The sequence below is a fragment of the Etheostoma spectabile genome, chromosome 8 (assembly GCF_008692095.1).
Source record: "Etheostoma spectabile isolate EspeVRDwgs_2016 chromosome 8, UIUC_Espe_1.0, whole genome shotgun sequence".
Classification (NCBI taxonomy): Eukaryota; Metazoa; Chordata; class Actinopteri; order Perciformes; family Percidae; genus Etheostoma; species Etheostoma spectabile.
Window position 1 is genome coordinate 31,728,231 of NC_045740.1, and position 13,889 is coordinate 31,742,119.

The 13,889-nt window shown below is 42.1% G+C and overlaps 1 protein-coding gene across 3 annotated transcripts in view; it reads right to left on the bottom strand.

Moving 5' to 3' along the window:
* Window positions 1–13,889, bottom strand: part of LOC116693399 (gigaxonin-like) — a 39,867-nt gene that overhangs the window by 20,605 nt on the left and 5,373 nt on the right. Inside the window, exons 7-14 of one of the 3 annotated variants that reach the window (XM_032522345.1) lie at window positions 13,655–13,776; window positions 13,087–13,199; window positions 11,232–11,381; window positions 3,555–3,691; window positions 2,524–2,658; window positions 1,812–1,921; window positions 1,558–1,736; window positions 7–1,508 (exon numbers count right to left, since the gene is read on the bottom strand). In XM_032522345.1, coding sequence (XP_032378236.1) covers window positions 1,564–1,736; window positions 1,812–1,921; window positions 2,524–2,658; window positions 3,555–3,691; window positions 11,232–11,381; window positions 13,087–13,199; window positions 13,655–13,776 — 940 coding nt within the window. In that variant the 3' untranslated portion in view covers window positions 7–1,508; window positions 1,558–1,563. Of the gene's footprint in view, window positions 1–6; window positions 1,737–1,811; window positions 1,922–2,523; window positions 2,659–3,554; window positions 3,692–11,231; window positions 11,382–13,086; window positions 13,200–13,654; window positions 13,777–13,889 lie in introns of those variants that run through there. The other 2 variants (XR_004332916.1, XM_032522344.1) reach the window with 2 other exon arrangements.

Consider the following 13,889-nt stretch of genomic DNA (forward strand, 5'->3'; position numbering starts at 1 on the left):
GAGAACGAGCTAGCATGCTACGGTTAGCCACGTCGTCTAGTGATGTAGAAAGCCGTGCAAATGTTGAACAGCTCACCTGGAGACTGAAGACAGGACATTCAGAAACCAGATCTCACTCAGAAAACCATGGATGGGTTTTTCCAAGTGTGTATGAGTGTGGAAGCACCAGAGACACAAAATAACCGCTCAAATCCCAGAAAAAGTGATTGTTTCACAATATGGGCACTTTAAGGTGGTTGTATGGCTGGGCAATAATTCAATATGTAAAGGACGATGTAGAGCCAGGCGGTTGTTATAGCAAATACAACCACGACAGGGTGATCAGGACTTTAATCAGCCTCAAATCAAGACCCACAACTAGGCGCTGCACTACCCCTGGCGTCACGCACCGCTCAGAGTTGCCGCTTTGCGTGGTGCTTAAAGTTGAAATAGTTTTAACTTTGACCTAGATGCTGCTGACCTTTCAAAAGCACAACCAATGAGACAACAGTATGTTGTTTCTCAGCAACAGGAAATAGCTTCCTTGCCACCCTTGATGACGCTCCGCTCTGCGCCCTAAGCAAAGCGCTTATCCTGTGTAGGCTTAGCAGTCTCCCATGCTGTTCAAGTCAGACTTTTAGTTGACCCATCCATCCCTAACACCTCCTCCTTTTATGGCTCTATGAAAACCTCACGGTACCACCCCCCAAACAGACATCATTCCTACGGCCCCTAGAGGGCTTTGTCATTTGGACGTAAACAGATATAGCTTTGGCCACATTTTTGGTTTTGCTGCATTTCTAAACTAGAAAGCGTCACAGATGGAGTTAACAAGGCTTGGCTGCTTGCATATTTCTTTTCTATTTACTTTACAGCACTACAATTTGAACAGCCTGACAAGTCCCGAAGTTAATACTGTACGGTGTGACATAGACTGCCAGGATGCACAGGATCCTTGTTACTGTGCAGAAGGCTCCATTGCTGTCTGATTCTAGGGTACTGACACAGTCTAAAAGATTTCCAACCCTTAACCTCCACTGCAGCTGTGGCAAATATCAGGACAAATGATTGTGTTGTCAGAAAGATACACCACCAGACATAATACAACACTAAAATACAAACTGCACGGCGGTGCTTTTAAAATCTTAACCATAATCCCTCTTCTAATAATGTGATTGTTAATTTATTTTATTATATTATATATTATGTTTAAGTCTTGTTTACAGTTTAAATCCCTCACCAAGCCACCGATCACCAGTAAACATCACAAATGAGGAATGTCTATTTGAATAAAAAGCAAAAAACAATCAAACCCCATGTTAAAAAGAAAAAAATATTTAGGTTTATAAAAAATGACATAAAAACCTATAGGGTTAAAAACGAGTTTGAATGAACTTCTGTCCTGTCAAGTCTAAGTGGAGTATAAACCCCTAAACGTAGAGTCACAATCCTCAATATCTAGCGACTATAATACCTTAGTGTTCACCTAATCCCTAAACCCAGACCTACAGCAGGTAGAAAGTACCAGTGTGCAATAAAGTGGAGTACGGAGCTGACAGTGGGCCGCTGGCTGGCGTCCTGAAGTCAGACTCGGATTCGGAACATGCCCTGGCTCAACTGAAGGCGGAACAGTCGACAGTTGGCGATGCGCAGGGCGGAGCAGGCCGTTTTGGAGAGGTCGGTGGGTAACATAGGCTTGGTGCGTTGCCACGTCCCAGTGCTGCGGCGAAACTCCCGGATGTAGTCGAAGCTTGTTCCTGTACGCACAAGAAACACCACCCTTAGACGTTCAAATGTCGTTACCGTAACCCTCGGTTTTTCTTCTTACTGACCTGTGTCTAGGTCTCCCACGACATAAATGCTGGCTCCGATGGGCACCGCACCGTAAACAAAGGAGGAGCTGGTCTGGATACACAAGGACTGGTCATCCAGGAACATCCACCTGCACCACAACAGATATGGGTATCAAAAATAAATTACGGAAAAAAGAATTTCATTGACAATTTTCTTGATTAGTTTCTTGATTTTCAGATTATAAAAAATGTAGGACAAGGATATTTGTACATTTTGTTTCCATTTGACAACAACATACACAGGTATTTGCAGGGTTTCCACGGGGTCTTAAAAATATCTAAATTTTAGGCCTTAAAAATCTTACGTTCACTTAAGTATGGTGTTCGAGGTCTTACATTATTTTAAACAGGTCTGAATTTTCTTACGTCCATGCAACACTACCTCTAATGTTTTCTTCTTCTTTCCTTCGCTAGCCCAAACATAATTTCACTGTATTACGACTGCAAATGAGACCAAAAATGCGACTCATATTGCATCCAATCATCTTTTGTGTTACTGAGTCTCTCTCAGATTGTACCACAGGCATAAAACACATTTCATTCTTTAGCAATACTTGGCTTGAAAAAATAGAATTTAGGGCTTAGTTGATGTTAAATTTCAAGACCGGTATTTTGCTCTGAAAATAATTAGCTGCTATTTAGGAGTAGCTTTCCTTTCTGCATCCTTCTGAAGCAGTATTTCCTTACTGACCTCCTCATGTCGTCATGGTAGAACTCAGACTGGCAGGTCATCATCTGTCTTTGCTCGGGGTTGTCTTGCTCCTTGCTTCTAACTCCCCCAAATACATAGAGCTCCTGGCCGACGCCACATGCCACCGACCCAAACCTTACCAGGAAAATAACGGAAAAACGATTGTTATGGATAGGCTCGCATTGCCAGACTTATCTCCCCAGCGCTGGAGTATGGTCTGACTACACCGCATTCGTTATTCTGGTATGGAGGGAAAACACTCTGCTTTGTTTGGATTTCTTTAAACCAATCCCAACCGTCCTGGGCAGGTTTAGGGTTTAAAGAAATGCCAATAAACCAGAGCATGTTTTCCTTCCTTCCCATAATGCTGTGGGGACTCGACAGACCTTCCTCCGCAGCGCTGTAGAGGAAGGCCAGGCAATGTGTGACTACCAAAGGTCAGACTTTATCCCAGCAATGTTAACTCTCCAGTGCATGATGTCACTTACCTCCCTGAGCGGTTTAGTGCATGTATTAGCTTGATATCAACCCATTTCTATCATACAAAAATGGTACTTTCAATCAAGAGATATGCAAACCGAAAGACATTTCTTCACATCTGAGGATCACCGATTCTGCTATGACTAGCAAGTGTATATGCCATGGTGTGACTCAACAACACCCTCAGTTGTGGTTACTTCATCATCCTAAACAACATTTTGATATGAGTGCCATGATTTCAGTATGATAATATGGTGTCATCTGAGTGAAACGGAAACTAAAACTTAAGTTCTAAGAGAGCGACAATGACTCATTCCTGTTGTGCAACGTTAAGTGTCCCAGGCTGAAGTTAAATGCTTATATTAAACAGCAAGTTCATATAACATGTGACAAATATCTTCAATGGAAAGAAAAGACAAGCTAACAAGACAGCAACATGAGAAGAAGAAAACCGATATTAAACTGACTTGTGTGTCAGCTGATCAACTTTTAACTTTAACTTTTGTCCTGCTCAGACCACAACAGCTAATGCAATGAGAGTTTGTGTTTACCTTCTCTCTTTTAGAGGACAGAGACCTGTCCACTGCAGGGTTTTGGGGTCATAGCATTCAACAGAGTCAAACAGCTTCCCGTAGGAGCCCCCACCTATAGCATAGATCTTGTTATTCATGGAGGCATAGCAGCCGACCTGAAGGAGAAAACAGACACAACTGTAACAGTCACGGCATGTGGGGACAGGACAATTAATCACTTGGTCTAAGGTAGGGCTGAATGATTTGAAAATGATTATTCGCTCAGCATTAGTCCAAGGGTGGTTATGGCCATGGGCCCATTCTCCTTGGTCATTTTAAGTGTGTGTGTGTGTGTGTGTAAGACACCTCAAAAAATAGGCAACAAGGAGGCAGGAAAAGTCAATTTTTATGTTGGTGATCTAATAAATGTCTCAGGTCTTCTAGGTCCTCTTTTATTTGGGTTGACAGAAAAGGTTTTTTTTTTAAAACACCAAAACAACTGTTGGACAGCAAATTAATCAGCAACAAAATAATTTTACCTGAATCTTTTGCCTTTATTTTAACAATTATAGGAAATGAGGGGTGAGAGAAGTCCCAGATAAATAAAGTAGCCCCACTTTTACCAGTTACTGAATTATAGTTTGTGATGCATTGATTTGTTAATCACTTTAATGTTGTAATATAATACATGATTCTGAAAATGGGCCTTTCTGCATAATAATTACTTTTACTTTTGTTCTTCTAGTATATTTTGCTGCAAATATTGTGTATATATATATACACACACACACACACACACACACACACACACACACACACACACACACACACACACACACACGTGTGTGTGAAAAAGTGTTTGCCCCCTTCCTCATTTCCGTTCCTTGCATGTTTGTCTCATTAAGTGTTTCGGAACATCAAACCAATTTAAACAATAGTCAGACAACACAAGTAAACACAAAATGCAATGTAAATGAAGGTGTTATTATTAAAGGTGAAAAAAAATCCAAACCATCATGGCCCTGTGTGAAACAGTGATTGCCCCCTAAACTAATAACTGGTGGGCCCCCTTAGCAGCAACAACTGCACCCAGCGTTTGTGATAACGTGCAATGAGGCTTTTACAGCGTCCTGGAGGAATGTTGGCCCACTCATCTTTGCAGAATTGTCCTAATTCAGTTACATTAGAGGGTTTTCGAGCATGACGGCTTTTTAAGGTATACCAAACATCTCAATAGGATTCAGGTCAGGACTTGGCTAGGCCACTCCAAAGTCTTCATTTTGTTTTTCTTCAGCCATTCGGTGGTGGACTTGCTGGTGTTTAGGATCATTGTCCTGCTGCAGAGCCCAAGTTTGTTTCAGCTTGAGTACACGAACAGATGGTCGGACATTCTCCTTCAGGATCTCTTGGTAGACAGCAGAATTCATAGTTCCTTTTTACGGCAAGTTTCCAGGTCCTGAAGCAGCAAAACAGCCCAGACCATCACCCTAACCACCATATTTTACTGTGGTATAATGTTCTTTTTATGAAAGCAGTGTTCCTTCTACGCACAGTATATACTTGGACAACACCTTCCAAAGAGTTCCACTTTTGTCCACAGAATGTCCAAAAGTCTTGGGGATCATCAAGATGTGTTGTGGAGAAATTGAGACGAGCTTTGATGTTCTTTTTGCTCAGCAGTGGTTTTCTCCTTGGAACTCTGCCATGCAGGCCATTTTTGCCCAGTCTTTTCCTGAGGTGGAGGCAGAACGCTGACCTTAACTGAGACAAGTGAGGCTGCAGTCTTTGGACGTTGTTGTGGGGTCTTTTGTGAACCTCTGGATGAGTCGTCGCTGCGCTCTTGGGGTAATTTTGGGCGGCCGGCCACTACTGGGAAGGTTCACCACTGTTCCATGTCTTTGCCATTTGTGGATAATGGCTCTCACTGTGGTTCGCTGGATTCCCAAAGCTTTGGAAATGGCTTAAAACCCTTTCCAGACTGATAGATCTCAATTACTTTCTTTCTCAATTGTTCCTGAATTTCTTTGGGTCTCGGCATGATGTGTAGCTTTTAAGGATCTTCTGGTGGACCTTACTGTGTCAAGCAGCTCCTATTTAAGTGATGCCTTGATTGTGAACAGGTGTGGCAATAATCAGGCCTGGGTGTGGCTAGAGAAACTGAACTCAGGTGTGGACAACCACAGTTATAGTATGTTTTAAAAGGGGGGCTCACTTTTTCACACAGGGCCATGATGGTTTGGATTTTTTTTTACCTTTAATAATAAACACCTCATTTACAATTGCATTTTGTGTTACTTGTGTGTCCTTGACTATTGATTAATTGGTTGATGTTCCGAAACACTTAAGTGTGACAAAAGGAACAGGAAATGAGGAAGGGGGCAAACACTTTTTCACACCACTGTATGTATGTTGTATGTAGTATGTATGTATGTATGGATGTATAGTATATATATATATATATATCATATAATATATATAATATATATATATATATAATATATATTATATATATATATATAGGGTCACCCCAAGTTGACTGTGTTACTTTAACGAGAATTCACAGTGGGATTAGCTCTAGCCAGGTTAGCCATTGTTAGCAATACCAGTTGATAACGACACATTACGCTGTTATTTGTGCATACAAACAGCATAGCAACATGTCCACAGAAGTTGGACAGGACTGTGTTTACGACTGATTTAGTGAGACACAAATAAGGGAGAAGTGCTAATAACTGTATATGAATACAGCTTTCCCTACTGTTGATGCACAGAGAAGCCATGTTGGATTTTGAGGTCAGGGTACTTGGAGGTTGTCGGACTTCCCAACTTGGAAATCCGACTCCCAAGTACAAATGGAACGCACTATTATACTAACAAGAGTATTTTTCCAATGTAGTATTGCTAATTTTTGGGGGCTGTGTGGGGGTGTGGGGAGAGAGAGAGTGTGGGGAGGAGGTGGTGGCTCAGGTGAGCAGGCAGGGAGGGACTGATTGTCACACCTGTAGCGAGTTGTCTACTCATGCTCTCCCTTTTAAAAGCAGTAGCGAGCCAGAACAGGGGGATTTTGCAACACTGAGAAGTGAAGACAGTGACATTGAAATAAAAAGGACTGTCATGGTGAGCAAGACCAAACAGGGGGAGTTTGGACATTTGCGACTGAGAGCCTTGGGCCAAGTGGGAGCAAATCAACTCTGTGAGATCTGTCTGACACAATACGCTCCGTCTATGTGAAGTCGGCAAAATAACTGCTACGGGGGCTTTTCTAATTTTAGATATTATAGGGAAGGGGGGGGGGGATGACTAGGGCTGCACGTCGGATTCGAACCTGAGCTGCAGCAAAGGACTCAGCGTACATGGGGCACACGTTCTGCCTGCTTAGCTAGATGTTGCCACTGTATAGCTGATTTCACTTGAGTAAAATGTCTGAGTACTTCTTCCACCACTGATTCGGATCACGCATATACGCCCGGCCCGCACAGTTCATCAGTACTCCGGTTTGATTTGGTGGTCTCTCAAAAGCTGCATGTCATCTTTTGGTGAAACAGCGCTCGCTGGCACATTAGTAACAGTTCAGGCAGGCAGTGGTACTGCTGCACGGGAGAGGCTAAATACTGTCACAAACAGCAGAGTAGTGCAGCCTCATTGGGAAAGCTCAGCACAGTGTGCGTGGCCAAAGATCTATTACTAAAGATAGCACATTTCAAGCCGCGCCAATGGTATGAAATGGTACACACTTCCTGTCTGTTAAATCCCTGTTTGAAAGTGCAGCAAATGTCATGTGGTAGGATGAAAAGTTATATTTGAATAATTTATTAATATTTTCTTTTGCTAACATTATATATTTCCACAGCTAAAAGACATTAGGGAAAAATGAGTTTGTAAGGGCATCCACAAACGTTAGTTGAGGTTCTCTGTGTTGTTTGATCCCGAGACAGAAACAGGTATCGAACAAAGTTCATTTTCTCTGTCTGAAACCTTACATTTTGTATTCAGAATGTTCCGGACATATGTGGTTTGTAAAGAATGGGTCCAATATTTTCTTTGGTGACTATGGGGTGAAGGAATCGTTCATAATCTTTGTTCATGTTCACTTCTCCCGTTGGAATCAATAAACTCAGGACCTGCTGAAACTGTGATTCACACCTTCATCACTTCCAGAATTGACTACTGCAACAGCATCTTTTATGGTTCATATGCTAAAGCCTTAAATAAACTCCAATACATCCCAAACTCTGCTGCCCGTCTTCTCACCCGTTCCTGTCATCACGTCACTCCCGTCCTTCAGAACCTCCACTGGCTCCCTGTTTCCCAACACATTGCTAGTTTAAAGTCCTCCTCCTTACCCACAAAGCCCTCCATAACCAGGATCCTTCCTACCTCACAGACCTGCTCCACTTAATTAATTGGGATATTGATTTAAGGTGATGTATATATATTTCTATATTTAACCAGGAAGAGACTCATTGAGATTAAAAATCTCTTTTTCAACAGGCAGCAGTATACATACAAACACAAAATACACAAAAACACTAAAAACAACAACTGAAACAGCAAATCCCTCAAAGTCAACCACAATCCTAAACACATCAGCAAAACATCTACAGCCAGATGTGGCTGCCTCCAAGTCAACCATCATCCTCTTAAAAGCAACCAATGAGACCAGCTCAGTAAGTTCCATGGATTTCTACAACTTGTTCCATGTAGAGAGAGCAGCAAACTTGAACGCCTTTTCCCCAGCTCAGTTCCAACCTTTGGAAGGAAAAGATCCTGGGGTCCAAAATTGTAAGGCTCAGTACTATTTACACTGATATAGGTCAGAAGGTAGGATGGAAGACCTAAAATAGCCTTGAATATGAAGATATAACAGTGTTGTCTCTGTGTTGATAAAGAACACCATCCAACACGTTCATACAGTTTACAATGATGAGAGAGAGCTGTCATACCAGTGATGAACCTCAGAGATCTTGAGAATTTGCGTATGCTGGTATACACCGTACGCAAATTAAAAGCCATTGGTTTTGATGACTCAGCAGTCAGATGGTTGAGTTATTATCTGAAGGATGGGAAGCAGATGTGTTAAGGAAGTGTCTTAGGTCGAATACTATTGGGTCTGTATGTTCATGTGAACTTTGTTTATATGCAGCTGACTGAGTTATTGATAACTCATGAAGATAAGAATATAGTTGAAAGAACTTTCAGTTTAGAACTATTGAATGTCAGCAGGTGGATGACAGAAAATTGGCTATCACTTCACTTAGGGAAAACGGAAGCCATATTGTTTGGGACCAAGATAAAACTGAAAAGATCCCCTGGTTTTAAGGTCTTAGTTCGAGATAATGTGATTAATGTAAAGAAGTTACCTTGGGTGCGTGCTGGACTGCCACTTGACGGGAGTGGGCCAAGCACAAAAGGTACTTACCAAAGTAAATCAAAGAGTATGTTTCTTGGCCAGAATCTCAAGGTTTCTGGACAAGAAAGAGATGTTATTCTGGCAAGTGCTCTAATTGAAGCCTTATTTTGACTATGCATGCTGCTCATGGTACAAGGGTGTCTTAAAGCACCTTAGACAGGCTTCAGACTGCTCAAAATACAGTTATAAGGCTTATTCTGAACCTCCCCATGAGATCTCATTTTGACACTTCTCATTTTGAGACTATTGGGTGATTAAAAGTAGAAAATCAAGTCTCTCAGATTCACCTGTGCATGGATAGGATTGTGTATGGGGTTGTCCCCAAATATTAAATCAATTATTTTAACGGAGTGAGAGATGTCCACAGATATTCCACCAGGGGAAGCTCTATTGATGTTGTTTCCTAGAGTTAAGAGTAATTTGCGTAAGGAGCCCTTCTTGTATGGAGCATCAAGCCTGTGGAACAGGTTGCCAGGAAATCTGAAGATGGTTAGAAGCTTAGGTTTTAAGCAGGTGCTAAAAAAATGGCTCAGATGCCAATCATATTACAACTTTTTATTATGTAATGTATTATCTTCATAGATTTATTTAATATATGTATGGATGTGATGATTGATGCTTGATCTGCCCCCCCCCCCCCCAAAGAACCACAATGAAAATAAGCCCCAGTTAGGGCTGCACGATTATGGCCAAAATGATAATCGCGATTATTTTGATCAAAATTGATCGTGATTATCTCACGATATTTGTAGATTTAACCAAAACAAATTTTATTGTCACATAGGCTGTTTAAACTGAGAGGGAGTGTGATGGACGCTACTCACAGAGACACAGAGATCATGAAACAGGTCCAGCACGGGTCGAACGGCGGAACACAACGTCGTGTGATGAAACGTCTTTATCATTACAGCGCTGCATTTTTATGAACTATTATATTCTGGCCATGAGTCACATCTTGGTCCTGTCCAGCAGCTCCGTCTCACACGGTTACTCTAACAACTGAAGTTAGTTGCATTCAATAACTTCTTCGTGTTTCTTCGCGTGGCGGCCGCGATAGCAGAGTTACCACGGAAACACTGGTACAAATACAGGCATACCCATCATACTTAACAATATACAGTGTGTTAATAAAAAATTAAAACTGTAGACAAATATCAGAAGTGTGGACCGGGCCGCTGTGTGGCGGGGCGCGGAGAGTAAGAGGAGAGAGAGTAGGACGAGAGAGCGTAGAAAGATCCAACACAGGCACGGCTTTACAGACGAAATGGGTCATGTAACGCAAAATTAAACCATATCCATATAAACAGCATTGTAGCGGATGCGAGGACATTAGCACCGGTGCGTCCTAGAGGAGCTAACAGCTAAACGACGCTAACTAGCACCGACTAGCACTGCTCATTGCTGTTGTCGGAAAAACAAGAGATGGGACAAAGTGTTGCGTTCACTGGCAAACTGGTAAACCTTGAAACTGACTTATTACCGACAGCTATCTGTTGAGATTTCCTCACGCTACTCTGTCCTCTAGGACTGCCTAAATCTAGAAACTTAGCTGCACGGGGTGCAGTGAACTACTCTGACTGGCTCATGAGCAGACGGCTTTACGGAGCGGGAGATTGGCTTTGCAAAAAACCCGGAGCGTTCTATGAAATGACGCTTTATAAAAAAATAATCGCTCGATCACGCAAATTTGATCGTGGAAAGTCCAAATCGTGATCGCGATTAAAATTCGATTAATTGTGCAGCCCTAGCCCCAGTGCTTTATTGTGTTATCCTGACTTTGTTTAGTTTTTAAAGTATGGTGCAAAGCTGTTTCATATCTTATATTATCAAATAAAAATCAATCAATTTAAAAAAAAAAAGAATGACTTTAGTTGTTTTCTGGATTTAAAATAAGTATTAAATCCTAAAGATTGTGTTGAAGCGTGTTAAAAGCTGCAATGGGTGCTGAGCAATACAGTACAGTGTCATTGGCATAAAAATGAACATATTATGTTCAATGTTATTGATATAGAGGATGAACAGCAGTGGCCCCAAGACAGTGCTGCCCTCCGCCTGCACACACTGAGTTCTGCCTGTAAGGTAATTAACAAAGCAGCCGACAGTTTGTTCACAAAGCCCAGCCCTATACAGTCTCTGTTTAAGCACTTTGTGGTCCACTGTATCAATTACCTTTGAAAGGTCAATAAAAAGGGCTGCACAAATGCTGCGTATTGTCTTGAAGTCTTTGACAATATTGTGTCCCACTCATGAACTGTGTTAGATGTTCTACTATCCAGTCAATGTGATATTAGTATGTGTGTCATTACCTTGCGGATCATAGTCATACTGGTCTGCATTCTCCAGGTACTGAGGTGAGGGTCAAACACTTCAACAGTGATCAGCTCCATTTCTTTGTTCTCTCCTCCAAGAACATAGATCAGACCATCCAGTTCCACCACCCCAAAGTTCTGACGAGGCTAGTGGGATGATAATCAGACCAAAGCAATGTCAGTCACACATAAACCTTTTGGGCTCAAATGCTCCATTCACGTGTTTTGAACATTTGAAATCACATTTAAAAGCTCAGGTATGACACCAAGCTTTGCTTTCATGTCTCCAACTGCGTTTTTGATTTGCATTTTAGATAGTGGTTTAAAGCTGAAGTGTGCAACTATTTTACATTAACGAACGTCCGTTGCATTCAAGCCATTCCCAAATGAGTTGCTACGAAGCTGAAGAAGACTTTCAGCTCAACAAGACTCTCTCTGTATTTCCCCAGTATGGCTACGTTTACAAAATGGTGGAGTCCGGCAATATTCGCGCCCAGCAGCTTGAGTGATGCGTTTTACGTCACCACTGAGAAAGGACAAGAGCAGCGTTCAGCTTTGGAGAGGACTGCCCCAACAGGTGAAGGCATGGCTGAAAACCTGAAGAAGAACCCAGGACATGTTTAAGTCAGTGATTGTACTGCTAAGAAAAACTACATGTTCAGCAGAAGGACTAAAATCTAAAAAAAAAAATTACTGACGGCAAAGACAAACACGTATAACCCCTGGTGTGGCTTTTACCAGTTGGAGAGCGCTTAAAAAAGAAAAGGGACAGAGGGCAGACACAAATGCCGCCTTACTGCTCCTGAACAGGTTAGTAATTGGTTTGTGTAATGTATTAGGAGAAGGTAGTATTGCTATTTCATTTACACAACCTAAATACAACACGGTGGCCCAATGCTTAGCACTGTGGATTCACAGCAAGAAGGTACTGGGTTCGAACCCTGGTCGTCCTGGGCCTTTCTGCGTGGGTTTTCTTCAGGTACTAAGGTTTTCCACTCCACTAAAAATATGTTCCCCTCCCTCTCTACCAAGGTGATGTGTGGCAAGCGTCTGGCGTCGTAAGGCTGCCGTGCATCACCTAGGTGGGTGCTACACATTGGTGGTGTTAGACAGTGGTGTCCCCCCCCCGAAGCGCTTTGAGTGTCTATGATAAAGCACTATATAAATGTAATGAATTATAAATGATGTTCTATACCATGTGGATGCGCCAACAGTGTTGTTGTCATTACTTAGACTTCCTCACGGGGGCGACAGAAACCACACACTAGCGTTAAATAACTTGAATCTGATTTTCATCTATCAAAACATTAACAAAATATTGAAGGGTGATTTTCATACATAAGTTTTGTTAAAAACATGTCAACTATATAAAGACAACACATAAAAATGATACCACTTTTCTCTACAAAGTGTAAGCAGGTGACTGGGAATGCGTGGTCAGTGACAAATCTGCTGGAAGTGTCACAGTGTTGAAACTGAAGCCGTGCTGGAGCTCTGCTGACACCTAGTGGTCATGTATGCAGAACAAGGTTTCTGATCACAGTATTTGATCTACCATTTTACATTGCTCTCTGTTTGTTTTATGTCTGGAACTATGGTATCTGTGCTGCTGCCTGCAGCATGTGATGTAACATGGCTGCAGGAACACAGCTTGTATGGTGGACTGATAATTTATCCTGCTTGAATACCATCAACAGCAGCAAATTCCAATAGCAAACGGTACAATCGTTTTAAATCTGTTAGTGTCTATTAGATTGAACTGAGAGAGGGATTGAACTGTTTATAGTTAAATACAAGAAAAAAGGGGAGAGAAATTGGACAGAAAAAAAGTTACTGAAAGGGTTGCGTATACCTGTAGCATTGGGGGTATGGGGCTCCAGGTGTTGGAGTCAGGGTCAAATTTCTCTCCACTGTCTAGGACCATGCTGTGTTCATCTGTTCCGCCCATCACAAACAGAAAACCCTCTGACAGACAAGAAACAATTTCATTAGTCAGTTATGTATTTGCAGGACCTGACAGTGGCAGTGTCACTACTACTACTACTAAATACAGCATAGAAAATATACTTAGAATCATAGTAAATATGGGATGGGACAGAACACAATGTCATTCTGCTAAATAAAACATCATATTCATTATTAGTTTCACATTTTAAAGAATTGTATATCAGAATACCTATTTTCTATAGGCTCAGTCAGCCACTTTCAGCCTGTCTGCCAATTCCAGTGCTAGCTCCATGGTATCAGAATTTTAGATAGTCGTCATGGCAACATAAATTGGTCATGTGACAAGGGACGGGAAGATTGGCAGAACAGGCACCCAAGACTGAACTCTGATCCAATAGATTCCTAATTGTCAGCACTCTAGCCCCGCCCCTGTTCAGTGGCGCTGAATGTATTTCTGTCTAGCCAGCACTGACCGGCAGCGACCACCCCGTGGCCGAGGCGGGCGACACTCATTGGCTGCAGCTCGATCCAGGCCTGTCTGTTGGCGTCGTAGAGCGGACACATGCAGCGCGTCACAGCGGTTGGCTTCCTGCTTCTGTACAGGACAAAACCCATCAAAACCATGCGGGACTAAGAGCCGACCATGTCGTCACTAATTTAACCTCTTTCTCTGGTTTACTCTAAGAAAATCATTGTTGCCTCTGTCAT